Source organism: Dromaius novaehollandiae, chromosome 2 (assembly GCF_036370855.1).
Source record: "Dromaius novaehollandiae isolate bDroNov1 chromosome 2, bDroNov1.hap1, whole genome shotgun sequence".
Lineage (NCBI taxonomy): Eukaryota > Metazoa > Chordata > Aves > Casuariiformes > Dromaiidae > Dromaius > Dromaius novaehollandiae.
In genome coordinates, this window is record NC_088099.1 from 113,410,844 (window position 1) to 113,438,842 (window position 27,999).

General features: G+C 39.0%; 1 protein-coding gene across 2 annotated transcripts; it reads left to right on the forward strand.

Moving 5' to 3' along the window:
- Positions 1-814: 814 nt before the first annotated feature.
- On the forward strand, positions 815-27,796 carry AFG3L2 (AFG3 like matrix AAA peptidase subunit 2). Of its 2 annotated transcripts, none has more exons than XM_064507179.1 (17): positions 815-1,048; positions 5,348-5,447; positions 5,928-5,996; positions 7,457-7,572; positions 8,534-8,686; positions 11,117-11,191; positions 12,809-12,933; positions 15,598-15,871; positions 16,480-16,617; positions 19,993-20,146; positions 20,879-20,986; positions 21,128-21,253; positions 22,260-22,370; positions 22,975-23,090; positions 24,059-24,259; positions 25,680-25,874; positions 26,786-27,796. In XM_064507179.1, the coding sequence occupies exons 1-17, from the start codon at positions 926-928 to the stop codon at positions 27,026-27,028; spliced, it is 2,427 nt and encodes an 808-aa protein (XP_064363249.1). In that variant the 5' UTR covers positions 815-925; the 3' UTR covers positions 27,029-27,796. The 2 variants fall into 2 exon arrangements, with proteins under 2 accessions (XP_064363249.1, XP_064363250.1); XM_064507180.1 differs by having other exon boundaries at positions 12,812-12,933.
- The last annotated feature ends 203 nt before the right edge of the window (positions 27,797-27,999 follow it).

Below are 27,999 nucleotides of genomic sequence, written 5' to 3' on the forward strand. Positions count from 1 at the left end.
CACAGGTGCTATTTTTTAAGCAAACTCCCTTCGCTTTCTACCATGACACGTTTATGGTTTGCTCCTACAACTCGCTGTCAATACAAATATATTATCTTTTAAATTTGGGACTTTTAAAGTGTGTTCTTTAGTCTTTCCAGTTTGAATCCTCCAATCCTCCAGTGAAATGCTTGCTTTGAAAGAAATCAGGTAGGCTCAACAGAACTAACGAAGCCCAGGCTTCCTACGGATTTGTGCCTTGTGGCTGCCATCGTTTTTCCTGTGGTTGTGAGCTCAGCCCGTTAGCCATCAAAGACGCTACATGGGAGCACGAGGAAAAAGAAACGAAAAAGCGCTTGTAAATATCCAAACTGCTGGAAAGCAAGAGGAATAAAAAAAATCAGAAAACAGGACGAGGAGGAGACCCTGGCCGAAGCATGGGCTCTCGGAAATGATGCAAGGCTAAGCTCACGCTGCAGCGTTTCTTCCTCTCAGCCGCGTTTCCCCACCCGGCCCTGGGGCTCTCCTGTTCCCCACCAAACTTGGCAAAAACCGGCCGCGGCAGCGCCTGGCACGTGCCCGCGACGCCCATCCGCGCTCACCCCTACGGCTGCTGCCACAGCAGCCCCGCCTTTCCAGTGACGTCACCGGTGCCAGCCGCGTCACTCCCCTCCCCCCCGCCTGCGTCACCTTGACTCAACAAACACGCCAGCGGCGGGCGGGGCTAAAGAGGGAGGCGGGCGGCTGGGCGGCCGCGGAGGGGCGGGGGCTCGGGACGGGACGGGGCGGGGCCATGCCAGTGGGTGAGGGGGCGGAGCCCGGAAGAGGTCCTTCGGACGCAGGGGAAGGCACGCGGCTGCGTGATGAGCTCAGACGCCGCGCGTGGGGGCGTGGCGGCGGCGGCGCAGGCCGGGGGACGCGGGGGCGGCGGCGGCAGGTGTGGGCCATGGCGCACCGCTACCTGCTGCTGGCGCGCGGTGGCTGCCGGCGCCGGGGGCTCCCCGGGATGCTGCTGCAGCAGTTGCTCTGCGGGCGGGGCCCGCCGGGGGCCAGGCTCTGCCCGGCGCAGGTGAGAGGCCGGGCGCGGCCCGGCGGCCGTTCGCTCCCCCGGTGGAGGGGAGCTCGTTGCCATGGTGACCCGCGAGGCGCGGGCACCCCCCCCCCCCCTGCTGAGGGGCGGGGAGGCCCCAAGGCGGAGGGCCGCGGCCTTCGCCGGCTCGCCCGAGGCCGCTGCTGCCGGCCCGGGGCCTGCCCTTGTGGGCGGCTCCCCCGCGGCTGCCGGTACCGCGAGGGGGGGAGGTGCTGTCCCGGGGACCTGAAGGCCGAGCTCGCGCTCCGCCGGTTGTCGTTGCCCCGCTGCACCTGGATCGCAAGGGCGATGGTCGCTTCTCAGGGCGCGATTGGGATCTGAGGGGTTGCTGCTGGTTTTAGCTGCTGCGTCCGTGAGGCGCCCAGGAGCAGGGGGGAAGCAGTCGCTTGGTTGCTGCTTGGGGGCCCTGTGGTGCGTTGGCTGGGCAGGTCTGAGTCTGGGCCGTGTCAGTGCTAACTGATAACTGGTGATGGCTGGGAGTTCACTCTTGGTGCAGTGGTTTAGACCATCGGAGTTACGTGTATGTTACCGTCCTCACCTTTAACATACGTGAGGGATGACAGGCCTATGCCACTGCTTGGGAAATGGGAGCTGTTTGATTGATGGATCTTTAAGTTCCTTAATTATTCTGTAGGTTATAGTGGAGAACAATTACACTTTTCTACTTATGCAGGTATCACTAGGATAGTAGATAATTGTGAAATAACTACATTTAAGGATGTTGGTAACTTATCCTAAGGATAAATAGATGTGTTTCATTTTTCTTGTTGAGTTTGTGTTTATGTTTGGCCATAGCTTAACATCATTAAAACAATAGATAGATAGAACACTTTTGGCAGTCCTGCTGAGCTGTCAGAAAGCCAATTCTCTTTCCTGTCAATAAAACATAATGAAGTCTTATTTTGAAAAGAACTTCTTGCTCATCCTAACATCTGTGTGCTTGTGTATGTAGCACAACAAGGAAAATTTTTGAAGGAAGATAAAAATGTGCTCCCCAGCTCAGTCTTATGTAGTGCTTAACTATTGACTATTAGATAACTAAAATAATTGTTTGCTTCACTATATGTTCAGTTTAAAGATCATAGTTTAAAACTTCTTTATGGATAAAGCTGTAAACTTGGAAACTTTCTTGAATTAATGGAGTCTTCCTTTTTATATTTTTTTTTCTTACATAACTAAGATAGTGGATTTCCTGCTTTGTTTTTTTTTTTTTTTTTTTTTTGAACCAAAGATATTCAAAGCAGTATGGGTTACAGCTACAATGTTTTCATAAGGTTAGTAGTTCTGTTTATTTAAAATTATCTATTTAGTGTTGGAATTGGGGAGGAGAGACTTCTTTAGCGTTACAGATCTTGAGTTCATGTTGCACTTGGGAGTAATAACTTTTTCATCACAATTCTGGGGCATTTTCATTGTAAAGTTGACTTTGTGTACTTCAAACTTACTTATCTTGAATTTCTGCAAAAGAAGCTGATTTCAGGAAGATGTCACAAAGTTTGCCTGGAGAAAAAAGAAAATACACATTTATCTGCTTTATACTCTGTTGCAGTTCTTTCATGTCTGACTGAGAGAACTGGGCAAAGTTTCTCAGTACATAGCCCAAAACAGCCATTGTGCTACCTAAGCATCCAGTCAAACCGTACTTTGTTTGCTTTCCCTCAGCTTAGGTAGTAGGTGTGTTATATCAGCGAAGCCTGCTGTGACATTCCCATTGCCAGCCAACCCAGGGACAAGCTCTTTATGAGGATTGATTTGATCAGTTTTCATGCTGGTGATTTACATATTCAAAAAAAAAAAAAAAGCCTACAAGCAGTTCTCACTGATGTAGTGTAGTTCTAACACTTTGGATTTGTGGCATGCTGTGGAGAAAAGAAAACGTTTTCCCGTTGGTTGACTCAGCTAGATCTGTGGGTAGTTCAAAAGGCGTGCTATCCAGCCTTAGTGAGGTGATTTACAAAATATGCCATAAATTCAGTTGTTCCCTTTTCTTATAAAATCAACCTTAATACTCTTGCATCTCTGCATATTATCTGGAAAGGCAGCTATACATTTCTTTCTTGTAGAACTGAGGATTTGTAGGGGCAGTTCAGCAACAAACCAATTCCATTATTTAGGTCTGCCCCAAAGCTCTGCCTAGTGGGTTTTTTTGTTTTGTTTTATTTTTTTGCTTGCTTGCTTATTTGGTTGTTGAGGGTTTTCTGTTTTGTTTTGTTCTTCTCCCCTCACCTGGTTAAACAATGAGCTAACCCTGTAACAAACCCATGCTGGTCTACCTGAGCTAGACAAACTGATTAGGCTTACTCAAAATGCTCTTATAAATGTGAGCAGCTGCTTTATGCTAGCTGGAGCAAAAGTTTCTGAATATTCCTATCTCTTTAGAAGGAAAAAGTAGTCTGAGATTGCAGCATAAATATATATTTTTTTAATGTCTTGTAGAAGACCAGGGACATGGAAGCCGGTATTACTGGACATGGCTTTGACTTTCATCTGTTGCCGCTTTTACAGCTTCTTTGCACTTGAGCTACATATAGTGCTCTTTTTACATATACCTATAGCTCTCTTTTATTTATTTATTTTTTTTTTGGCCACACTGATTCATCCCACTTCTCCTAAAGCCTCTTCCTGGAGCACACATGCAATTGTCCTTGTTGGAGGTTGTAGTTTATTGGACCTAGTATCTATGCTGTAGATGAGCTATTCTCCAGGTTGTCTGCACCTGGCATGCTTTACGTGATCAGTAAAATATCCTCTTGAATTTTCAGTACCCAACTTGATTCAAAGACCTACAATGGCACAGAATAATGGCTTAAGAATTATTTGTACCTCAGTCTATAGCAAAAGCAAGCAACAAAGACATTTTGGCATTCCTCTTGGTTCCACCAGGTGGAACTAGATTGTTACTCACAAGAAAGTCTAATCTGTTTTCTCATTTAACAAGATGAGGGGGGAAGCTCCCACGCAGTGTAGGCTTCAGGAGAGTTAATATTAAACTTATGATATGTCAGCATTCCTAGAGTAGTCTTAGCATGGGCTCTAGTATACTGCAAGAATAAAATGCAAGAAAAGAAGCTTTTATCTAAAACCATTGTAATTTGAATATAACAGAATTGTTACGGAGATACTAACACCAAGCTTTCCATCATAGATGTGGTCCTATATGTGCTAGAGTCCTAGATGGATGTTTGCTGTCTTGCATGGACGCCGTGAGTCATCCTTCCAGGATCATAACTCATCGTGATTTTAGGACCCGCCTCTCTTGCCTTTATGAATTCACTGGCTCTCCAGATAAATTGATCCTAATCAAAAGGAACAGAAGGAAACTGAGCACTCCCTTGGGGCAAAGAGAATAGAGGCAGAAATAAAATCAGTTTCATTAGAAAATGTGTTTTCTAAAAAGTGCAGAGAAAGCTCAGGAAGCATATAAACTGGGATTTTTATCCAAACTACATGTCCTTTTTCTAGAAGAAAGGGAATTTGTAATAAAGTTGTAATTTACTCTGTTTTAAAGTATTCTGTTAGAATATAAAAATTTAATTTTCTTGAGTATTAGTAATTTAAAATGTTGTTGCTCTTAAATAGCGAATAACTGTAAGCTGTTAGTGTTAGATCAAAGTGTGATAAAATTGGGGGGTTTCGAAGTGGATCTTGGCCTGCATAGAGGTTTAGGTCTGCTTTTTGAAGTGCTGCTCTCATGTGGTTTCTTAGCTATATATAAACATGGCCTGACATATCCCTTTCTCTTGGATTGAAGCAGGTCTTTCATATACAGAAGTTAGTTTCTTAACTATTCCTTTGGAAAAAGTCACAGTTCTTTCATAAAAAGTAGTTTAGTGTGGTGTCGATCATACTCGTTCAGTCAGTGTTGCATTTAAGTACCTTTCAGCTGGGATTACGAAGTATTTTCTGTAGGGTAAGTGTAGAAATAGTTAATGTTCCTGGCTTGCAGTGTTTCCTGCTTGTGTGGGGGTTTTTTGTTTGTTTTTGGTTTTTTTACCTTTTTATAAGGAATACTGTTTGTCTCTGTGATAGATCTCTACTCTTAGCAAATAAAACAAACATTTCCTCATTCTGGAAATTATCCATTTGATTGACTTTCCTGTATTCCATTGTTCTCTTAATCACTCTTGTCCACAGCATTTTTTGGCAGAATGGGATGGAATGAAGAATTTTATGACAGATTTTATAATATCTGACTTGTAGCAGTTCAGGACTTTCAGAGAGCTTGAAGTACTTTTATAGTACCTTCCTGTTGCTTTATATTTATTTTTTATCTTTCAGCTCTGTGAAAAGGTTACCACTGGTGTTACTACTGACAGAAGTACTGTCTTGGCAAATGTAATTGCTGCTTGCAGAAGGTTATTCTCCCAACCTCCCAAAGGTGATTATAACTTCGGTCGCTGAAGTGAGGCAGGCTGCATTCCTTGCTGAGGATTGCACTTGTGTACTATTTAGGTTTATTGTTTCTGGGGCAGTAATTTCTTTAGTTAACCAGCCATTAATCTTAAGATGGAGCACTGATTTATGGTATTTCTAGGAGCTATAAAAGATGAGCAATTGCAGTTTGCTTCATTTTATGCAGTGCAGTTCTCTGAATGAAGTTTGTCTGCCTGTGATTTAAAGGACAACTTGACTTCAGGTTATTAAATATATCTTGATTATTCTTGACAAGAATAGTAAATTTATTTATGGGAACCTTGTAGAGCTCTTCAACCAGAAGGCAAGAACAAGACCATTTTTGCAGTTTATATGTTACTAGCTTCTTTGCTGCTATATACATTCGGCTTGTGACTACTGAAGTGTAGTGATAGAATTGTAAACTATAAAACAATAATCAGCTTTTTAACTCTTTTTTTAATAGGATTTGAAAAGTATTTTCCCAATGGGAAGAAAGCTAATGGAACTAAAGGTACAGCTGCAGAAACAAAAGGTACAAAAAAATCTGCTTAATTTCAGTTCTTTCTTTAGGATGTGTATTCATTAGATTTTCAGTAAAACTTTGTGGGTTCATGAGGTTTTCTCTTTTTTTGGTCATCTTCATGGGAGCTGTTTCTGTATCAGATTAGTTTAAAACTCCAAATTTCTTTTATAACATTATTTTGCTTTCATATCATGTATGTCTTCTGGGATAACACTTATTTTCTCTTATGCTTCTGTTGGACTGCTGCCCTTAAATTCTTATATCACTGTCCTGTATTAGTCAATATAGTCACACATTCAGATATTTTCTACAGGTATAGTTTTCAGCTTTTCCTAGAAGAAGCTAAAATACCCTTTCTTGATGTAGGGGATAACCAGAATCGAGTGGGGATAGAAATTAACTGGATAGCCAGAACCAACCATGTAGCCTGTTGCTTGAAAGAGGAGTTAGTAATGGCAGCCCTAAAGGAAGCCCTATCTTTGGAGAGAGAGAGGAGCCTCCTCTCCCCCCACCACCAAACCAAAAAAAAAAAAAAGAAGAAGAAAGCAGTAACAGCCATTCTGTCATATCAGAAATCTATATAATGTCTTATAATGTCTCTTCCAGAGAAAAGGAGAGACAGCAAGCCTGTGAGCTCTTGTGAGAGTAATAATAGGAACAGCAGTTTTCCTTTGCCTTTGTGTGGTAAAAGGTAATATCATGCAGAGATACCCATACTAATCCTGAAAGAGCAAGGGTTGCATACTGGAATGAGTGTGTGTTAGTGTTCTGCTCCATCTTGCAGTCTTGAATATTTCTTGACATATGGGATTACAATATGCCACACAGACACCTTGAGAGTTGGATGAGTAGAGGCATGATTAAGGCAAACTCCTCAGCCATAGTTGGCTAATACTGTGTTGTGCTTATCTCTGGAATATTAAACAGGGCTTCAATCTTGAGTACCAATGCACCCCAAACTTTAAAAGGAGTATAGCATGACTGGTGGGGTGAATTGTGCTGGGAGAATGAGATGTTATTTAAAGCTTGTAAAAATCATCCCTAGAGAAATCTTCCACATGTCTTGGATTAGTGCAGTACAAATGTAAGTTTCGTGTAGTCTCCATAACATACTTCCTTCTATACTTGGGCCATTTTTGGCTCTTGATTTCCAAGTATCATCAGTTATACAATTAACAGAACTCTTGATCACAACTGTGTGCTGTAAGTGCTTCTGCCAAGTGATTGACTGCACTTCTGTTTGTAAGGAAAATGCAGTTTTTCAGTAGACTACATTCTCTAAGTATCATAGCATTATAAACTAGTTCATTTTTTCTGATGAACTCTTTAAAATGAAAATAACTACAAAATAAAAAATGAGTGTGAGATTGGCATAAGATGTAGAAATAATAATGAGAAATAAAGTATATGCAAATGTATGAATAATAATTAAAAAGTAATAATAAATTGTCTGTTTATTTTTTTGTTAGAATCAAAGCCAGCTAGTGCACGACAGCCTACTGGGAGTAGTAGTGGAGCAGGTGGCAGCGGTGGGAAAAAAGGTGGCAAGAAAGAAGACACTAACTGGTGGACCAGGTTACAGAAGGTCTTGACTTTAAAATACCTTTCTTCTTTGTAGTATTTATGTTGTGCCCGTGACAACTTTTTTGCCTTCTAGGGCCACGTTTAATGACCTGAGATTCTCCTTAAGCCTCCTGTGTTGAGTATTTCATAGTAACTGGCTCTAGGTGGCTCCCCACTCAGTTCTTTACATAAATTAAGTCTCTTTAATGTCTCTTCAGAGGTATCTAACTCTTCATTAGCTGACAGAGTACCCTTAATGGAATTTTAAGGTATAGGAATATGCTAGTCATCAGTATTCTTATAGTGAAGCCTTTAAAGACTTCATATTTTGTCTCAGTATGTCAATTTGAAAAATTCTGCTTACCCCACAGTGCTTAATGAAATGCAGAATGTTAGCCTTTCTAACCTTAATGGAATACATATGTAAGTTTTTTGTTTTTTCTCTGTTTCTATCTGCTGTGATTAGCCGTAGCATGAGGATTATAGTAACTGGTGCTGAAGGGCTATAAAGAATATTTTTTTCGGTTTTACTTTGTGTCCATAATTTTTCTTCTTCCCTTTCTTCCTAGGTGTGTGTTTCCTCATTTATTTTTGTAGGTCTTGCATGTAGGTCTGGTAGGCAGAGAAAATTGTTTTAAAATGGAGAAGAAAAGGTCATAGAACAGAGATAACTGTTAGGAAGAGCTGGCAAAACTTTAAAAATTGATTAGGCTATAGGTCGGAACTGTTCCACTACAGTCTGCAAAACGCTTCAAGTTTGTGGGAGTTTTTTGTTTGTTTGTTGGTGGTGGTGCTGTCATTCCTCAGTTATATCTGAAGCTTATTAAAGTACATTCATTTGACAGAATAAAACTTAGCTTGACATTTTCCATGCAGTAACCTTGAAGGCAGGGAAAAGATGCCAGAAATAGATACTAGAACCTGTTTTTTTAATATACTTGCTGTATTATGGACTTTGAAACTTTTTTGTGTTCGTCTCCTAGGGTGACATTCCATGGGATGTCAGGGAGTTCCGTATGTATGTTGTGGGAAGCTCATTTTTCTGGACAATGGTCGTATATTACTTCTTCTTCAGGGTCCCTGGGAGAGAAATCACCTGGAAAGACTTTGTCAATAACTACCTTTCTAAAGGAATGGTGAGTAGGTGGGAATCAAAATAAAAAGTCAATGTGGTGAAGATGGCATCAGTTCTTTCCTTGTTCTTTTCTACCTCCTCACTTGTGCTAGTATTTGCATAACTGTGGAGTGAGCGCTAGCTCAAGACTAACTTTTTTGAGAGAGAGAAGAGGATTAGCTTTGACCTGAATCAGTTCTTTTATCTGATGCCCTGGATGGCTGTTTGAATGTCTGTGTCAGTTCAAAAGAAGAGAGGGGAATGGGCAGCTTGGGACAGAGCTTCCCTGTTGGGCAGCAGCACATGCTTATGCTAATTTAGAAGGGCAACGTAACCACAGTCTCTCAGGGTATGGTTTTACAGTACAGCTAAGCTGATGTAATGTTTTTAGCAGATATAAATGCTGCCCTCACAAGAAACTTACCTGATAGAAAACACTTCCTAACCTTTAACACTTATTGTGCCCTGCCTGTCTCCCTCTTTCTTCCCTCCCCCTCCATCCTCCCACACAAAATAAGGTTTTTTTGCTGGTTTCATTCCTTAAACCAGCTCACCAGGGGGTTTGAGTAGCAGTGCTTGCAGAAAGGTGGAGGTGGAGAATGAGATCTGCCCCTGGAAGGGACTTAAATTGGCATAGCTGTATTGTAAAAGAGCCCCCTTTTGTTTCTCCTCTTTTATTTTTTTTATCTTTGCTTTGCATAGAGCCACTACTGGAATAGCAATCACTTTTATCATCAGTATGCTATATCTCTGTATAACTTGGCAGCTGTCCACACTTGCAGTAATAGGTCAGTGATGCTCCCAAGTCCAGAGAACTGAATGTCTTGCACAGGTCTTTCGCACTTCAGGAGCCGCTAGTTCTTTGCTCATTACCTCCATCTTTTTAGCTGCTTCTGTAGGTTAGAAAAACATGGAGTTGCTTTCTCCTTTAGGTTCCAGAGCTGGGATTTTGTGTTAACAGCATGCTTCCTGCCCTCTCATTGCTTTTGTAAGCTGCTCAATAGGTTGTTTCCTACCTTTCTTTGTCTTATTGCTCTATGCAGAGCTGCCATGCCTGCCTCTCCCATTCTGCCTAGACTGCTTGTTTTACGGTCCTATTTTTGGCAACAATGTGTATCTTGCCAGAAGAACTTGCTGATTATACTTGTCATGAAGCAGTAAGACACTAATTCAGCAGAAAGACTGTTTGGCTATTACAGTGAATGAAACCTGAACCCATGTTGCAGAAAAGCATTATGAAAGTGAGTTGTTGCACAAAACCAGGAACAGTTCCTTGGGCCTTTGTAAGATGTAGTCTGGATATTCAGATAAGTGAAATATTTAGCTATCAAAAGCCATTTTTTGCCATATTGGTGGCCAGTTAATGGGATGGAGGCATCAGCGTGAAGCCAGGTGAGATCTAGAGTGGCTTCTTAGCTCACATTTTGCTTTAATTCTGCCAGAACTGAAGTGGACCCATATTGCGAGTTTAGGGACCACTTGCTAGCCTGTGTACATTTTTTGAGCCCAACTCGTAGACCATTGCTAGTTGTAAGTTCTTTAAGGATGCTGAAACCACTTATTGCATGGAAAGAGGAAGAAGAAATGGAAGTAAACTGTCCTGCTTCATATTCACTAGCTTTGATAAGCTTTACGTGACTTCTGAAGAGATACTGTCAAATTTAAGAAGCTACCCATTTGAAACTTTTTCCATTCAAAAAAATCTGCCAGTATGTATGTTTGAGCTTGCAACGGAGTTCTTGATTTTAGTTTATATGGTGTCTGATTCCATAAACATTTTTTTTAAATCTAATTGATGTTACTGTGTTTTACATGGTAGTACAGGAAAAACTTTTTTAATAGGAAAAACAATTGTCAAAGTAAAATTAAGTTTTCCCTCATTCTGTTGAGTTTGTTTTTATTTTGGAAGCTTCTACAAGAGTTTGAGGTCATATGGTCTATTGCTTTTCATGTTTGACCATTGAAATAGCTGTGTTCTTGTTCAACTATTTCACTGCACCTGTGATTTGATCTGAAGGGAGTGGGGGGCAGAGTAGGTGGTGTATGGTTTTTTGTTTGTGTTGGGGGGGTGGCTTAAAAGATATGAGGTCTTCCTTACCTTCTAACTTCTACTGATCATGTACCTGATTCCTGATTTTGGAATTCATGGAAGTGAACTGTAATAGAAATACATTTGAAACTTCTTGCGGTTATGTGTATCTGAAACTATTCAGTATACTTTGAAACTTTCCAATCTATCTTTTTATGAAGAGTAAATGTTGATACTTTGCCTCCTGGCAAATTGTAGATTGTGGAGCCATCCTGACCTTCAACATGAATTTTATTCTTCTCGATGGAAAACAGAAGAACAGACTCAGATGGGGGATATGCAGATATGTTAGTTATGATGGAAAAGCAGCGAATCCAAGTCATGTGCTCTAACACATCACAACTTCTCTCTTTCTTCCCACAGGTGGACAGGCTTGAAGTGGTAAACAAGCGCTTTGTTAGAGTCATCTTTGTTTCAGGAAAATCTCCTCATGAATGGGTAAACGTTTGCTTTTAATACATATAAATGAAGCATTAAAAACAGCAAAGACAACTTTTTATCTAAAGTTTGATGCAGAAAACTTTGTCTGGAAGCAGTAGTAGTCTCTTAATCGGAAATATTTTCTGAGTTACTGTTACATTATCTTACTTAGTGTGTTTGTCATTTTACTATGCTGATCATATTTTGCCCTGCAGATGTCCAAAACCAATGGCATATTACAAAACTGATGTACAGTTGCAGCCACTAGTTCCTTTCCAGTGCCATGGTCTTAACAGAAATACAGAATCTTCATAAATTCTTCACTCTTCTAATCTGTGTATTTGTGACTACTATTTTCCATCTGATCAAACCTCCCCCCCCACACACACACACACAAACTTAAGCATCCTAGCCAGTTATAATTTTTTCTTTTTGGTTTTCAAGTAACTTTGTCTCTACTTGATACTATTGTTTTTAAAACTAAGCGAAGAGCTCTGTTTCTTGAAAAAGGTACGTGTTTTAGGGAATTTTTTCCCAATAATGCAGTGAGGATCAGGACTGATTCAGGTTAAAGTTCTCTAAAGAATACTACTTGGAGGCAGGGACCTATAATTACTTAGAAAAGAAATGAAAAAGATTCTCATATACAGAAATGTGAAAACTTTATTTGGATTGTACTCTCTGCCAACTTCAGATATTTTTAATATGCAGGTAGCTGACTTTTTCCTCTGGGTACTTTCTTACTGTGTTCCATATTCTGGAGAAACTTTATGCAGTTACTGCTTCCTGGGTGGTGGGTTTTTTCCTTCATTACTGACTTTCTGAAACAAGGTCTGCAAGTCCCTCCAGGGTAAAGTGAAATCTGCAGCAATTACTTCATCAGTGGGTTTCAGTGTGACTTGCTCTTCAGAATTATTTATACACCTACTCTTTAGCCCACATACCACCAGTTGCTTTGTTTTCTCAATCAGTAAATACTTAGGACCACTTTTTTTTTTTCTTCTCCCCTATTGGGATAGATAGGGGCAAGACAGGCAGGTCATGGTGCAAAAAGGAAGAAGTTCTTGGAAAAAGCCCCACTGTCAACACTGATTCAAAGCAGTGTCTCTATTCATTTATTTTTTCCTAATTTGGAAATATATAAGTGCATGCTGTCTTTTGTGAAGGTAACTAACTTTGTAAAGGTAATATAGACTCCAGAAATAGAGAATTGCCTTTCTCAACCTGAAAGGTTGAGATCTTCAGGTGAAACAGTTGTATGACTGCTGTGTTTGCTGGTTCATTGCTCTGTTACTGTGACTGCATAGCTCCTTTCTAAATATCTGCTCACCTACTCTCCTTCCACTTGTTTCTGGAGAAAATGTCAGGGTTTCAATCTATTTTAAGTGCACAAAAACTGCTAGGTGTATAATTTCTGTAGAAGCAATGGCAGATGCACAGCATATTCAGGTCGGTAGACCTTAAATTTATTAGGTTTATCTTACATCAGTTATAAACTTAAGTTGCTTTGTAAATTGTGTATTTTTTTTGTCTGAATCTATTCTGAGAATTGCTTGTGTTCGTGTTAGAAGAAGTTGGCTTATAATGAAGCTGAAATAAATTGAGGCACTTTGGTGATCTTTGCTTTTTTTGTAGCAGTACGTCTGGTTTAATATTGGTAGTGTGGATACTTTTGAACGGAATCTTGAAACTGTGCAACAAGATCTGGGAATAGAAGTGGAGAACAGATTACCTGTAGTCTACTCAACAGAAAGTGATGGGTAAGAAGCTGTTTAAAAATAGGTGTCTTGATGAGAAGTGGTCTTCCTTCCACTGGAGCTGTAAGACATACATGTTATGTTACACTAGGTGGCACTGTTACCAGAATGCTGAACATTTTGTTTTTTGTCTCTGAATGTTAGTTGTAACAGGACCTGTTCAATACTCTCTCTGTGAAAATTCATATCCTCTTCCCCTAAATATAGCTTTTTACTACATATATACTTACATGCACAACTGGTCCTTCCTTCATTTTGGTCCTTCCCCCAAGTGACTTGTAATAGAGCAGGAGTCAACAAGGCATAGCTGTCAAGCTCCAGACATGGCACTCGCATAGATTTTGAGTGGACAAAAAAATATGGTGTAGAACTATAGCATATTGACTGAGATAGAACAGGCACCGTTTTCTGCCCGCAAACTCAGCGGAGGTCTGATTCTCTGTCCTTGCACATGGCAAGATATTGGTGATTAAGTCAATCATGCTATCCTGCCTGTTAGCAGGAGCTAGAAAATGCATCATGCTTTTAATCTCTGAATTAGTTAAGAAAAATAGTACTGACTCCTGTTTTACAGCATTTTTGCTACCCAAGAAGGGGATAATGGTTGCAATACTTGGTTCATGTTCTCAGTTACAGAAAATTTATAGAAAATTTTATTGACCTGCGCTTAGCAGAGACTACAGAACTTCTCTGGTGTGGTTTTCTGAATGTCTTAGAAGACAAATTTAATCTTGTATCCCAAGAACTGATTTTGTTTTGATCCAAGTCAACAGTTTGAAAATGACTCCTGCTAGTGTCTGTGAAATAGGTGTGGTCTATCAAGAAATCCAACTTTGGATCTAGCAGCTCATATCACTAACAATATGTGCTTGTTTGCTGCCTCTCATTTGCATTCTTGACGTTGTTTGGATTTTTGGGGAGGAAGGGGAAAGTTTGATTTACTTTAAAATTCATTTTACCAAGCTGCTGCCTGTTTGTCTTTGTGGCAACAGGAGAAATGGTACCCTTAACTCTAGACCATCCTGGGACTTAAGATACAGGATTTCTGTTCCCTGTTCTTCTACAGACTATCTCTGCCTCATTTCTGTGTTTCTGTCTAAAGAGGCATGTTGTCAAGGTCAGTGTATTACCTAACTGGTCAAGTTCCTACTTAAAGATATACCTAAAAAAAAAAAGAGTAGTCAAGCCAACGCTGTACTTCTGCAAAGAGGCTGCCTGTCAGCTTCGGGATCCTTGCTGTAGCCTGGGAAAAGTATGTCAATTCCTGTATGTACCTCAGCCTCTCCCAAATCTTTCTTATTCACTGAACCCCTCTTTCCTGGCCCTGTCTCTCTGGCCCCCTCCTCCTCAGTGTCTGTTCTCTGTAGAATGCAGTTGGCTGGAACTTCTTGCTTTGCCCCTGAAATGCCACAAGAAACGTGGAACAGGAGAGAGCTACAGCTATGCAGTCATGGTACTGCTGCTCACTGCCAGATCACAATCTGCTGAACGCTGTGGGATAGTGAAAATCACACTTACCCTTTTCATCCCAGAAATCCAGGACATCAGTGAAACCTGGAAATCCTTTACTTGGTTGTGGTAGTGCCGCTTCTCTGCGTTTTACTTTTGCTGACTGTTGATGGAATCTTCTGTGGGCTGTTCCTTGAAGATCTTGCTGCAAAAAATACTGTGATAAAGAGAACTGTGTTAGTATTAGGATGTGTGGCCTGTAGAGAGCTATGCTGGAAAGTTGGAGGACAGTGAAGAATGATGAGCAATGGAAAGGAAATCGGAAAAAATAATGAGCATAGCCTTGGGAAGGGGAAATACAGACACTGAAAGAAGAAGAAAATGTAAAAAATGGAGACAAAGCTCCAAAGCCAAAGGAAGAAGGATGGGTATATATTTGAGAGAAATTTCTGCTTGAAAGTGTAGTATAGTCCAGTTATGTTACTTAGTACAACTTATTTAGACAGTATAACCATTTACATAACTAGTCTTGTAAATTTATGCTTAAACTGCATGAGAAGTGACTACTAAATAGTTATCTAGTAACTCCTGTTACTAGGTAAGGCAGTCTTCCTCCACAAACTCACCACTGTCACTTGATGTTTTGATTGGTTTAAAAACAAAACAAAACAAAATCCAAAACTGTTACTTGCTAAACATCAAGTGTAAGAATATGTTACCTTCTAAGACTGTTAATTTACATTTCCCAGAGTTGGGAGGGAGGGCAGGGAGGACTGTGAAGAAAAAGAACTTTAACTCTTCCTTTAATTGTATTTATAACGGGCTTTTCGGTTTGTTTGACTTAATGTAATTAAGAATTTTTTTTTCTGTTCCCAGTTTTATTTTTGTTGTTTTCCAAAGCAAACATCTTGCAAAAATGTTGTAAATCTACAAGTTAATAGACTATTAGTCCTGAAATTATTCAGGATTGCTTATGGTGAAGCCAACACTTTGCACACGTCATATGCAGTAATGAATTTTGAGTAATATATGTGTCTGTGAGTTAAGTTAGTCCCATTGGAACTACTAACTTTGGATCTAGTAGCTCATATCACTAATGATAACCACTTGTTTACTGCCCTTCTGTATTTCATTCTTGATGATACTTGTTTGGATTTTTGGAGGGAAAATAATGTGGTTTTCTTTTGTTTGTTTTTTTTTTTTCCTTTTTCTCCTCAGATCATTTCTCCTGAGTTTGCTGCCTACAATCCTGATTATTGGTTCTTTACTGTACACATTAAGAAGAGGTCCTGCAGGCTTAGGCCGAGCAGGACGGGGAATGGGTGGACTCTTCAGTGTGGGTGAAACCACAGCCAAAGTTCTTAAGGATGAAATAGATGTGAAATTCAAAGACGTAGCTGGCTGTGAGGAGGCCAAGTTAGAGATAATGGAGTTTGTTAACTTTCTGAAAAATCCAAAGCAATATGAGGATCTGGGAGCAAAAATCCCAAAGGTAAGGGAACAATGATTTAGCAGGTGAGGACTTGATTCTTGTGGTAGTGTTTTAGATATTCTGTATAGGCTAGGAATGTTTATCTGGGTTGTGCTTTACAGCTTTTTTTTCTTCTCGGAATCAGGAAAAAATAAATAGGCAATAAGGACCAACAGTAGATACATAGTGCTATAGGACTGTGTGTCATGGAATACCTTTTTTGGGTAGGTGTCAGAAATGATACGTAGTATACATACATACTGTGTTGTGTTGTATATAACTATTATAGAATTGTCTGTAATTCTTTGGCTATGCTGTAGTGGGAGCCCACTGCTGACATGCTATTCTTTTCGTGTGTTTGATCAAAGTATTTTGAAGTCACTCTTCCCAGAAATCTAAGAAAACATGTGGCAATGCTGTACCTATTTTTTCCCCCCTCAAACTAGTTTAAATGAGAGCTCAAATTTCAGTTTCTGTTCCCTTGCTTTGTTTCTTCGCACAGTTCTGTGACTGCAGTGAGAGAAAAGCTATTGGACTTAAGATCTTAATGTATACAAGATCTTTAATTGAGATGGTTCATGGAGTTATGTTGTTTTCTTCATGAGAAAATGTGCCTGTTTCTCTTGCAGGGGGCCATTCTGACAGGTCCTCCCGGTACCGGGAAGACACTTCTAGCTAAAGCTACGGCAGGAGAAGCTAACGTACCATTTATCACAGTCAATGGCTCAGAGTTCTTGGAGATGTTTGTTGGTGTGGGTCCAGCTAGAGTAAGTTTTTGGCCTTGCTCTGTTATTTCAGTGTTGGTTGTTGAAAGGTCGCTGTCGAGGTTGGTAGGCAAAAAGTTTGATTATACCTGAAGTTCTGTCATCTATGCAGATTACCCTACAACTGGTGCCAGATGTCTGCCTAAATATGAGAGTCATAGATGCACTTTTCAGAAAAGGAACCAATGTAGTTCAGTATCTGGTTTCAGGCCATGTGGACCTTAAGGCTTTACTTATTTGCAGGAACTTAAGAAAACAGAACTCTCCAAGTTCTGCTCTGAAGTAAACGTACTAACTGGGTCAGAAATATGTAGTTTATTTGACTGTTGCTATGGGAATGTCTCCTCCTGCTCTAAATCTGTCGTATTTCTTCAAATAACTTTGCTTTCTTTGTAAGGCCAGACTCTTAAATATAAATAGTTTTCTGGGGCATACAAATATGGTTCTGGTTGAAATAAGAGTCCAGGGGTCATGGATGGAGATTCTCTCCCCCCCTCTCCCCCCCTTGTTTGATTTTGAGAATGTGACTTAAAATTTGTTTTGCCATTTCTGAGAACAATCTTAAGAAAAGAATACCCTGTTTTACCCATGTTTAAAAACTAATTCTGCTGGCACTAAATGGAAATGCTTTAGTCTCAATTTAAATTTGATACTTGAGAGGGAAGGGCTGTTTGGGGGTATGTGCAGCTTTTGCTCTGTAAAAATTCACCCATTTTTTTGACTAAGTTTAATAAGCCTCAAGAAACTACAGTTTTCATATGTTCGAACTTTCTAGAAGTTAGCAGATAAACTTTTCCAAGATGTCATCCTTACTGTGTTTTCACTGCTATGTATGCATATGCCTCTCTGTAGCCTGCATCTCCTTTGATGATCACTTGAAGGAAATTTTCCAGGAAGAGCAGAGAGTGGGGGAAGATACTTGCAGCCAGGTAGCTTGGGGTTGTCTTTAAAAAAAAAAAAAAAAAAAAAAAAAAAAAAAACCAAAAAAAGGTGGGGGTGGGGAGCTGGCGGTGCAGGCACAGAACTTGTAACTGGGAGGAATAGGTGCTGGTTTAGAAGGGTAAATGCAGGTGCTGGTTGGGAGTAGAGACTTGGGGGAGAAAGCAGAGGGAGACTGAAACTGTAAGGAAACTGGCAAACGGAGCTACTATGGAGGGCATGGACTGAACGCAGGGAGATAGGTGGAGAAACTGATAACAGAGAGGAAAACATGGGTGGTGACCAAAAAAAGAGACTGTGTTTGGAAGCAAGGGGTATGGAGATTGTGACTGAGTAGGTCAGGTGGGTGGGACTTGAAGAAAGTAGCGTGCAGTGTAGAAGGGACTTTTTTGAGAAACAGCAACAAAAGAAACAGATTAATATCCTCTGGAGAAGTATTGGATGTCCTGAAATAGAATGCAGTTTCTGAGTACCATTAGTTATCAGCTGTCAACACATGCCCAAAAAGCCAAGTGTCTTCACCTTTCTCTACCAATGTATGTAGACAATAATCAGCCTGTACTGCCAAGTGACATCTGTTGATATAATAGTTGCTGCTCGGACTATGAATTGGGACTTCAATGTGGCTGATCATTTCTGATGTCTGTAGAATATAACATAAGAGTGTTTTTGTTTCACTTTCTATGATTTTAAGTTGTTAATACTGCTAAATCAATTATTCATAAGTTAGGATAAAGTAGAATTAAAACTGTTTATACAGTCTTGGTTCATACGTTTTATGCCTACACATTGTGTTAATTTTTAGTTCCATTGCTTGGGGAAAAAAGTTCTGTATTTTTGAATCTCTCTCTCTTTCAGAGCAAAAGGTAAGATCTCAGTTTGAGCTTCTGGCATTTATTTTTTCCCCTTATTCTTCATGGTCCCTTCATGCTTTATTCATTGTGCTTTATTCAAGCTGTTTACAAAGCAGAATGACTTTGACTTTCTGCAGTGAAGCCCAAAACTGATGTCTCTTAACATCTAATGTAGCCTGTTTTTTTAGAGAAGGCTTCTCTAATTGTGACTGTAACATACTAAGAGTAAAGCTCTGAGCTGCTTATTATTCTCAACAGGTCAAAATTGTTCTGTAATTCTTCATTTCCTGTTCCTTGCTGTTAGATTCCTTAGTCACTAAGTCTGTCTGCTTGCTGAACTGGTTTAATGAGGTCCTTCTGATATATTTGCAAGCAGAGTAATGGTGTAATGTTGCATGCAGGCAAACACACTTTGCTGTAACCATTACAGTGGGATTTTATATGTAGTATCTTTGCTTACTTAAAATTTGAAAGTCCAAAAATGTGTTCAGGTGTTTATTGATCGTCTAGGTTTTTTTTTGTTTTTCCCCAAACTTCTCAGGGGAAGTTAATTTAGCTTCAGAATAGATATTTAGAGATGAGTTCAGCTTTTCTAGTCCATATAAAGGAGAGAGAGACAGGGTGGCTAAGAATCAATATTTATAGCAGCATATTGTTAAAGTATAATGATAAGCACTTATAAATAAGCCTTAACAAGTGCACTGTAAGGGCTGCATCACTCTGTTCTAACTGTAGTAAAAACTTTGGTTTGCTTGGGATGAAGAATTGTTGTGTTGTAGCACGCCTGCTCAGCTTTCACTTCTGCTTGTAGTACCACCTGCAAAAGATCTTAAAAGGGAAGAAAACTCCAGACTCCACAGACTTAAAGCAAGGTTTCTCTTTTAAGTCTGTGGAGTCTGGAGTTTTCTTCCCTCACCCCTATCTCCAGCCCTATGCTATAAGCACAGTTTAGCAAGCGACCTGAATTTTGTTTAATGGATTTGTCTAACAAGATGTGTTCAGCCATGTGGATCAGAACATATTGCAACAAGTGCTGTCACATATTGATAGCTATATAACTTGTCCTTTAATTTTTTTTAATTAGTAGCTGTATTACAATAGATTCCAATATGAGTATTAAGGGCTGCTTTGAAAGAGAAAGCTCATTTGACAGTACTGTGAACTGAGCTGGCTGAAGGAAGAGAGGCTTGATCTGTTCACAGGTCACTTTTAAATCAAAAGTTGATTAAAATGGCTGAAGCATGCTACAGTTTTTAGTTTCTGTTAAGGACTATTTCCGTTATCCAGGAAAAGCAGTTGCTTCTCAAGGCTTTTCAGTTGCTTATTTTATGTTCTTAATTATGGTTTAAGAAAACATGATGTCATCCACTGGACCCACCTTAGTGATTCTTACTGTGTAATAGCTACAGTGTAAACTTTCATTGCATGGAGAGCTGGCAGGAGACTTTTGAACACTTGTTAACAAAAATAGTGGCTATAGTTTTACTGTTACTGATGTTGCTTTTCACACAGGCACACACCCACTGCCAGTGCCACTGGATAATGACAAACTATAACCTGATATATGTTCCGTTCTCTTGTTAAGGTCCGGGATTTATTTGCTCTTGCTCGTAAAAACGCCCCTTGCATTCTCTTCATTGATGAAATAGATGCAGTAGGGAGGAAGAGAGGCAGGGGCAACTTTGGAGGGCAAAGTGAACAAGAGAACACACTCAATCAACTTCTAGTAGAAATGGATGGTAAGTATTTAATTTCTAATATTGCATTATAATAATAATAGGGATCTCCTTGTATGTCCTCATAAACTTAAGTATGGACTACACTGATTGCTACCTTAATGTGTCTGTAGTTTTAGATGCGAGGAGGAAGTGTGTGCATGTGGCAGTGGAGGGAGGAACAGATCTAATACACTTGTTCAGACCTGTTAACAAGATTTGGATTCTAATTTAAATGACAATGTGTGGTTTTTTTGCTTCCTAAAATGAAGAAAGGTGACTCCATTTGCCCAATGTGTTGCCTGATGTTTTTGCCCACATTTGTTCAGAAAAAAGAACTGGCTTTCTGCATCTTATGACTCCTTGTCAAAGTTGAATAGAAATAAAAATCTCTGCATGAGACCAGTTTGTGATTAAAACAAACAAACAAAACCAAAGCAAAACAAAAACCACCACCCAGCTAGCCATGCTGATTTTGTAGTTTCCAGAGCACTTAATCCATAGTTGCATTTTTGAAGATAAACTAAGATTTGATACAGTGCTTCATAAAGTAGAGCCCAAGGCCATTTTTTGCTTGTTATGAAAAGCTGAAGAATGCTCTAATAAATGGAAATACTTCCAACTTTAAGATTGTTTAAAGTATCACTTCTCATACGGTCCTTTAAAATGCACAGTCTTCCTATTTCTGCTTTAATTTTTTTTCTTTTTTTTTTTTGGAAATCATCTTTACAGACTTTTATTTTATTTCTCCAACAGGATTTAACACAACCACAAATGTAGTCATATTGGCAGGTACTAACAGGCCAGATATTTTAGATCCTGCCCTAATGAGGCCAGGACGCTTTGATAGACAGATTTACATTGGTAAGTTTATCTGCATTACTATATACTTCTGCATATGTAGAATACCGCAAAAATCACTGCAACTATTTACATGTTTAGTTTCTTACACACACTCAATTAAAATGTGTATAAACTAAAATAAATTCCTTTTTTATCTTAAAGGACCCCCAGATATAAAAGGGAGAGCATCTATTTTCAAAGTCCACCTTAGACCTCTGAAATTAGATACTATCTTAAACAAAGATAACCTAGCAAGAAAACTTGCTTCATTAACACCTGGTTTTTCTGGTAAGTGATTTTTTTTTTTTTAATGCCACTGTTCTGCTGCATTTACTATATAAGTTGTAGGTATTTTATTTCCCTACCATTTGTATTGCTTCTTGTATCCAGTCTCCTGACTGGCTGTCTATTTATTTTACTTTATTTACTGTTACAGTATGAAATTCTCTTTGCCTGTTTGAGTTAATGAGATTTCTGAAGGTCTTATGTTTGTCCATATCAGTGCATGTGACATACCAAACAAGTCTTCAGCAAAAGCATCCCATAAATTTCTCCTTACTACACTGGTTTGTATGTTTCTGCTTTGAATACATTCATGTGGTTCTTTGAACACTGCTACAGAAGACTGGTTTATTTTTGTGGAGTTTGTGTGTGCATTCTGTAGGGGAATTCCTTTTTCTGGATGCTGGAGCTTCTCCCTGGAAGATGTACTATAACCTTCTATTTAATTAGGAACGGATATGAAAACTTTCAGTACTGGCTTGTAATTTAATCCATTTAAAATCTGTTTTTCTGTGAAGACCTAATAGTCTACATCTCTAGCAACTGCAGTGTTTTTTCTTTAAACTAACTTATCTCTGTAGCAGTACTGCAAATAAGTAGATGACCTGAAGCGAGTAACGTACTTGTGTTTCTAGAAGGTATCCTTTCAAACAAGATCTGAGCTGTACTAGATCCATAAGTAGGAAACCTATTCTGCTAAATCTAAACTAGTCTAAGCATAGTCTGCAGACAGAAAACTTGCAGAAGGTAGAACATGATATATCAAACAAGTGCTTCACTGGTAATAAATTTTATGCAGTAATCGAATACTTAAAAAAAAAAAAACCATTACCATAAAATATGTATTTAAATATCTATTAAAGAATTATACTGTATGTGATTATTTCAGAGAGCATTACCTTTTAAGCTTCAGGTTTTATGAGAATCTGTAGAAATCCAGTATTAGATTAGATTATCTCTGTGCTACACCTTGAGATAAAATTCTTGAAAATAAGCAACTCTCTGTCTTTAGGTGCTGATATTGCTAATGTTTGTAATGAAGCTGCTTTAATTGCTGCAAGGCATCTCTCGGATGCTATAAACCAAAAACATTTTGAGCAAGCAATTGAAAGAGTTATTGGAGGTAGGTTAATCGAGTAAGTTGCTTTTCAAATTTTTTTGTTTTGTTTTGACGCATGCTGATTAAGGGTGGTTGTTTGGGTTCTCTTTTTGTTTGGCTTGGGCTTTATGGTTGTTTGGGTTGTGTGGGTTTCTTTTTTCTCCTTTCTCTTTTTAATCACAGTACACTTGAGCTTTAGAAAGGAAGTAGCCTGTCTTTGTTGTTGACTTCTGAAATGGAGAAGGGCTAGGAAGAGAAATTTCATCAGGACACTTTTCTAACTTGCTAAAATGGGAGGAATAGCTGTTTGGACTTCACAGTGCTTTTAAATGTTTTGTTAGCTTGGAAGATTCTAGAAAACTCTTTGATCCTTAAAGAGCAGATTTTATATAAAGCATTCGGATATTCTTAAGAACTTGTGTTTTAAAACTACAAAATCTGATCCAAGGGCATGGGTACAAGATATAGTAAAACCTGGAAGATGCAATTTTCTGAAACTTGCAAGTTTTAAACATTTTCAATTGATTGTATACATCTAAGTCTTGCTCACTGTCTGTCTGCCTGAGATAAGGGATTTCAGTGGAGAAAGGTATGTCTGAAACTATTAACTGAATTTTATTTTTTGAAGGTTTGGAAAAGAAAACTCAAGTACTGCAACCAGAGGAGAAAAAGACGGTAGCATACCATGAAGCAGGGCATGCAGTTGCGGGATGGTTTTTGGAACATGCTGACCCACTGTTAAAGGTAAAGGAAATTAACTGGAACAAGTAATTTATGTGTAATATGGATAGTGTTCTCTTTTTTCCCTGTTTTTTTCCTTAATGTTGGGAGGATATTAAAATGTGCAATCTCACAAAAGACAGCATCAGTATGTAAATGCTAGTGTACTACTTTGGTTCACTTCACGTAGCTTTCCTATAATTATTTTCTGATTCTGGTGTTACAGGGGTCATAGTGCAAAAGACCTGAAAAAGTGAAAGAGACTGAATCTTCCCATGAGACTGCCTGCTTTGATAACTGCTTTTTTCCCTAAGGCTTTTAATAGCACAGATGTAAGGTTTAACAAAGTCTTATATAAGGTTGTGCAGGTAAATGCATCTTCAGGAATATCACTATAAAAGTGATCACCTAGAGATTGATAAAAATGTTAATTTGAGTCTTGGATGCACAGCTTGACAAGTTGTAGGTCAAAAACACTCCAGTCTCCTGAATTTGCTTTAACCATCAGTTTTTCTTAGTGTTCTCTGCATTCTTCATCTTGTCTGGTTTACAAGATAAATTTTAAGTCTGAATGATTTACTGTTGGAAGGAAGGGGATTAGTAAACATGGAAACTTCTGGCTATTCAGAATACTAGAGGTGTAGTAATGCTATGTTTATTACAGAGTACTTTAAGCCCAGGATGTAATTCTAAAAGATTTATGGATTTTCATTAACAGATTAAAAATATCATGCCATCTTTTTGAATGGAAAAGATAATCCAGTGGTCTTGCCATTCCTCTCCAGGTATTCTAATAGTTGGGACCCCAGTTTAGAGCTAGGTAGGCCTTTTAGGGGTAAGTCACAATGAGGACAAAATTATAAATACAAATAATGTCTAAATTAAAGTTCAAGGATGACTATGGTATAGATGGTGGTAATAAAAACTAAGTCAAAGAATGCTTTAGGGTATTATGCTGTTTAATTCTAACCTTCTATTAATTTTGATTGTAGGTATCTATTATCCCACGCGGTAAAGGACTGGGTTACGCTCAGTATTTACCCAAGGAACAGTATCTTTACACCAAAGAGCAACTACTTGACAGAATGTGCATGACTCTGGGAGGACGTGTGTCTGAGCAAATCTTCTTCGGAAGAATTACAACTGGAGCCCAAGATGATTTGAAGAAGGTGACCCAGAGTGCATATGCTCAGGTATGTGCTTATCTCCTTATCTGACACTAATGTTTTGAAAGGATGCAATTTAATCAGGTATGCCTCAAAAGCCGAATTTAATAAAAGATAACATGACTAAACGTTACCTTGTTGTTGTATAGAGATGCTGATGACTCAAGTATTTTTATCATAGTCTTACAATAGGAATCATAATGCATTGGGCTTTGATTACTATCCTACATCCCTGCAGGAACATGTATACTGCAGTTGCATTCAAATTTGTGGAAACTGTGTGCTTTAACAACTGTATTTAGTGCACAGACTTGGTTCTCTGATCCTACTTCTACTGTTGTCCAGTTTGAAGACCCAGTTTGGATTCGCATGTGTAATTAAATCCAAAAAAACTTGTATTTAAGCAATTCGCTGTCAGTTGAAGGCTGAGATTACTAGTTTTTACCATATTAACTAGCACAGATGAGTAATTTGAAGTCTTATCAATGTAATGCCTCATCTATGTGTAGCTCTGTACTACACCTAAACACTTATTCCATTTCCTGTCATTCCAAACGCTGTCTCATCTTTTTAAGACACTTGCAAGGTGAACAAGATATGCATTTTAAAGTACATTTCTCTTCTCCTGTGCAACCCCACACACATGCATGCACCCCACACCTGCCTCATGATCTCTAACATGCTTCTTGTTGCTGCCGTTCTGAAAGTTAAATGTATAATGAAATTCTGTTACTGATAATCATAATCTTTCTGTCCTTTAGTCATTCTTGTTCAATTTTAAATAAAAATGATTAGCAAACAACCTTTTTCATAGTAAAAACATTGTTTCCGGTGAGAATTGGGGGCTGAAAGAAAAGTTTCTAACTTTTCATTATGATGCAGCTTAAGTTACTTGGCTCTAGAGAGGTGATCCTTCTGAATTCTGAATATTCTTTGTGGTATCTATTTTCATCTTGGAGAAGTGCCACTTCGGTAATCATCAAACTGATAGCGGCCATAGAGTGAACATGTAAATGAGTTCTCAATAGTAGCGTGAATTTATTTCTGCCTCTGCTGTGATAAAATGCACTTCTGAAACATCTTGAATTGGATGAACTTGCATATTTCTGGCAAAGGAAAATAGTTGTACTGTTTAATGAAGGCTTGCGTGTTTTTTTTCTGAATATTTTCGTATTTTAAGTAACAAAGCATTATGTACATCACAAGAATAACCACTTTTAAATGGTGGTATTTGAGTGCTTCAATCTTAATCATTAAACATGAATAACTAAAAATCAACTAAGGAACTTTCAGCTTTATTTCTGCTTAGGTAGACTGAAGTTTTTAGGGAAAGATGGGTTTCAGAGAAAATGTCATAGAGAAATTATTACTACTTTTAGTTTTGATTACCAAATTTGCATCGGTATACCCTACAATCTTCATAGTCTTTCTCTCTCTTCCCTCCCAGATTGTTCAGTTTGGCATGAATGAAAAAGTAGGGCAGATTTCCTTTGATCTCCCTCGTCAAGGAGATATGGTATTGGAGAAACCTTATAGTGAAGCAACTGCCAGATTGATAGATGAAGAAGTACGGTCACTTATTAACACTGCTTATGACAGGACGTTAGCTCTTCTAACTGAGAAGAAAGAGGAAGTGGAGAAGGTGAGCATTACAATATTTTAGCCACCAAATTCGAGCTGATAAGCCAGTTTAAAAAACTGAACATTAAGCGTACAAGAAAGGTTGTTCAAAAGTTAATCAAAATGATCTTGACAGTGTGCCACAAAACATGCACGCTTATATATATACATACATATATATACATACATACATATATATATATATATAAAAATAAAGAAGGTAAGTATGTAAAACTTCCTTTCTCTGAATTACTTTTGAACTTCAGATAAAAAGAATGTTTCTGCCATCTTCTTTCCCTGCCCCGAGGCTGCTTCTGGTCTGCCTCACTGCAGTTGAGATTCCCCTCGTGCGTTTTGTCTTCCTCCGCTCCAGGAAGCCTGATGCAGCAAAAGGATGGTTTTCTAGGATAGACGTCTATCCGATAGACTTGCTGACTAGATTTACTAAATGATGTTGTGATAGGATGCCATCCCAGGAAAGATTACTGAATGTGGTTTGTGCTAAACAATGCTTCTCACCAAGTAGTACTGGACAGTATTGTACATGGTAGTGTGTAACAACCCTCTGTAGCTTACAACGTAAGGGCAGCCCTATTGAACCATCTGAACCACCCCTGTCCCCCATCCATAGCTTAACTATTGCTCCTAGAGCCTTTCAGCAGCAGCAAAAGGCCGCTGTTTTGAAGCAACCATAACAGCAACAGTGGCCCAGAGGGAGGACGCTCTGCCAAATCTTGTGAGTAGGATTTAAAAAACAGTGCTTTTGCTATTTAAGTGCGCATGGGGAAAAAGCCACTTAAGTCAATTCTGAGCAACCTGTTTCTCCTATCAAAACCTAATCTGTACTGAATATAGTCCCAAACTACCTTAAACTCTTCCTAGGAAAGAGACAAGATAATGTAATTTGTGTGACTTAACTTACTGCTATTCCAGGTTGCCCTACGGCTGCTGGAGAAAGAAGTGCTTGATAAAAGTGATATGCTAGACCTACTTGGCCCAAGACCATTTGCAGAAAAGTCTACTTATGAAGAATTTGTCGAAGGTACAGGAAGTTTGGATGAGGATACTTCACTGCCAGAAGGCCTTAAAGACTGGAACAAAGATCGTGAAAAAGAGAAAGAGGAGACAACAGATGAACAGGTTGCCAGGCAGATCAGTGGAGGGATGCCCTTTTAACTGCGAAGCGTGTGGTGATGTTGACTTGCAGTCTGGAACTCACCTAGCTTGTACTTCCAAAACAAAAAAGATATTTATTCAATCAAACTGTATTAGAGACAGGTGGAAGAGTGATGTCTTGTGATGAGACAAGGATATTTTGCTCCCAATTAATGTATGTGGCCATCAGTTCACTGGTAAAGGAGGATTGTCTTTTGTTTGTCAACTGAAGAAACACATTGGATTTGAGCTGCAGTGGAATGCCAGAACTGAACCTCTCAAACTTTGAAACAGTTTGCATTCATGCACAAACTTTGTGGCACTGGTCTCTTTTTAAAAATACATGTAAGCTTATAAAAATTAAAGTTCTGTGATTATTGATCTAAAATATACCTGTATATGACCTGCTTTCTTCCCCCCCCCCCCCCCCCAAAAAAAAAAAACCATACAAAATGCACTGTTGAATGCTTAGCCGAAAGTCTGGTCTTACTTACAAAGTACTAGCTTTGCAGAAATACCAGCTCTTTCATCTGACCTTCCCCACCCTTTCATTTTGGTTTTAAAAAGTTTGTTTACAAAGAACTGCCATGTAAGGTGGCAGTGAAATTGGATACCCACTTAAATATCTTAAAATATAGTCATGGTTCAGTGTCTTAAATAAAGTCTGAAACTCAGCTTGGCTCCTGCAGTTTTATTAGTCAGGTTTTTTACAGAGTTCTGTAAAATATTGAACATACAAATGTGTTGTGTAAATACAGTTTGAGTCAATAAAATCTGTACTTTTCTGAATGATGTTTGCTGTCTTTTTTTGCTGATTTCTTGATTCAGAACTCAGCCCGATACAAAACTTGAGCGTAAGATTTTGTTAAATCAGTGAAGTACAATTTTACTCATAAATACTAAAACCAGTAGCTAAATCTAAAGGTGCCGAATCTGTTTGTCTGCTGTACACTGTGGCTGTATGACTTGCATAATTCTGCTGATCAGAAGTT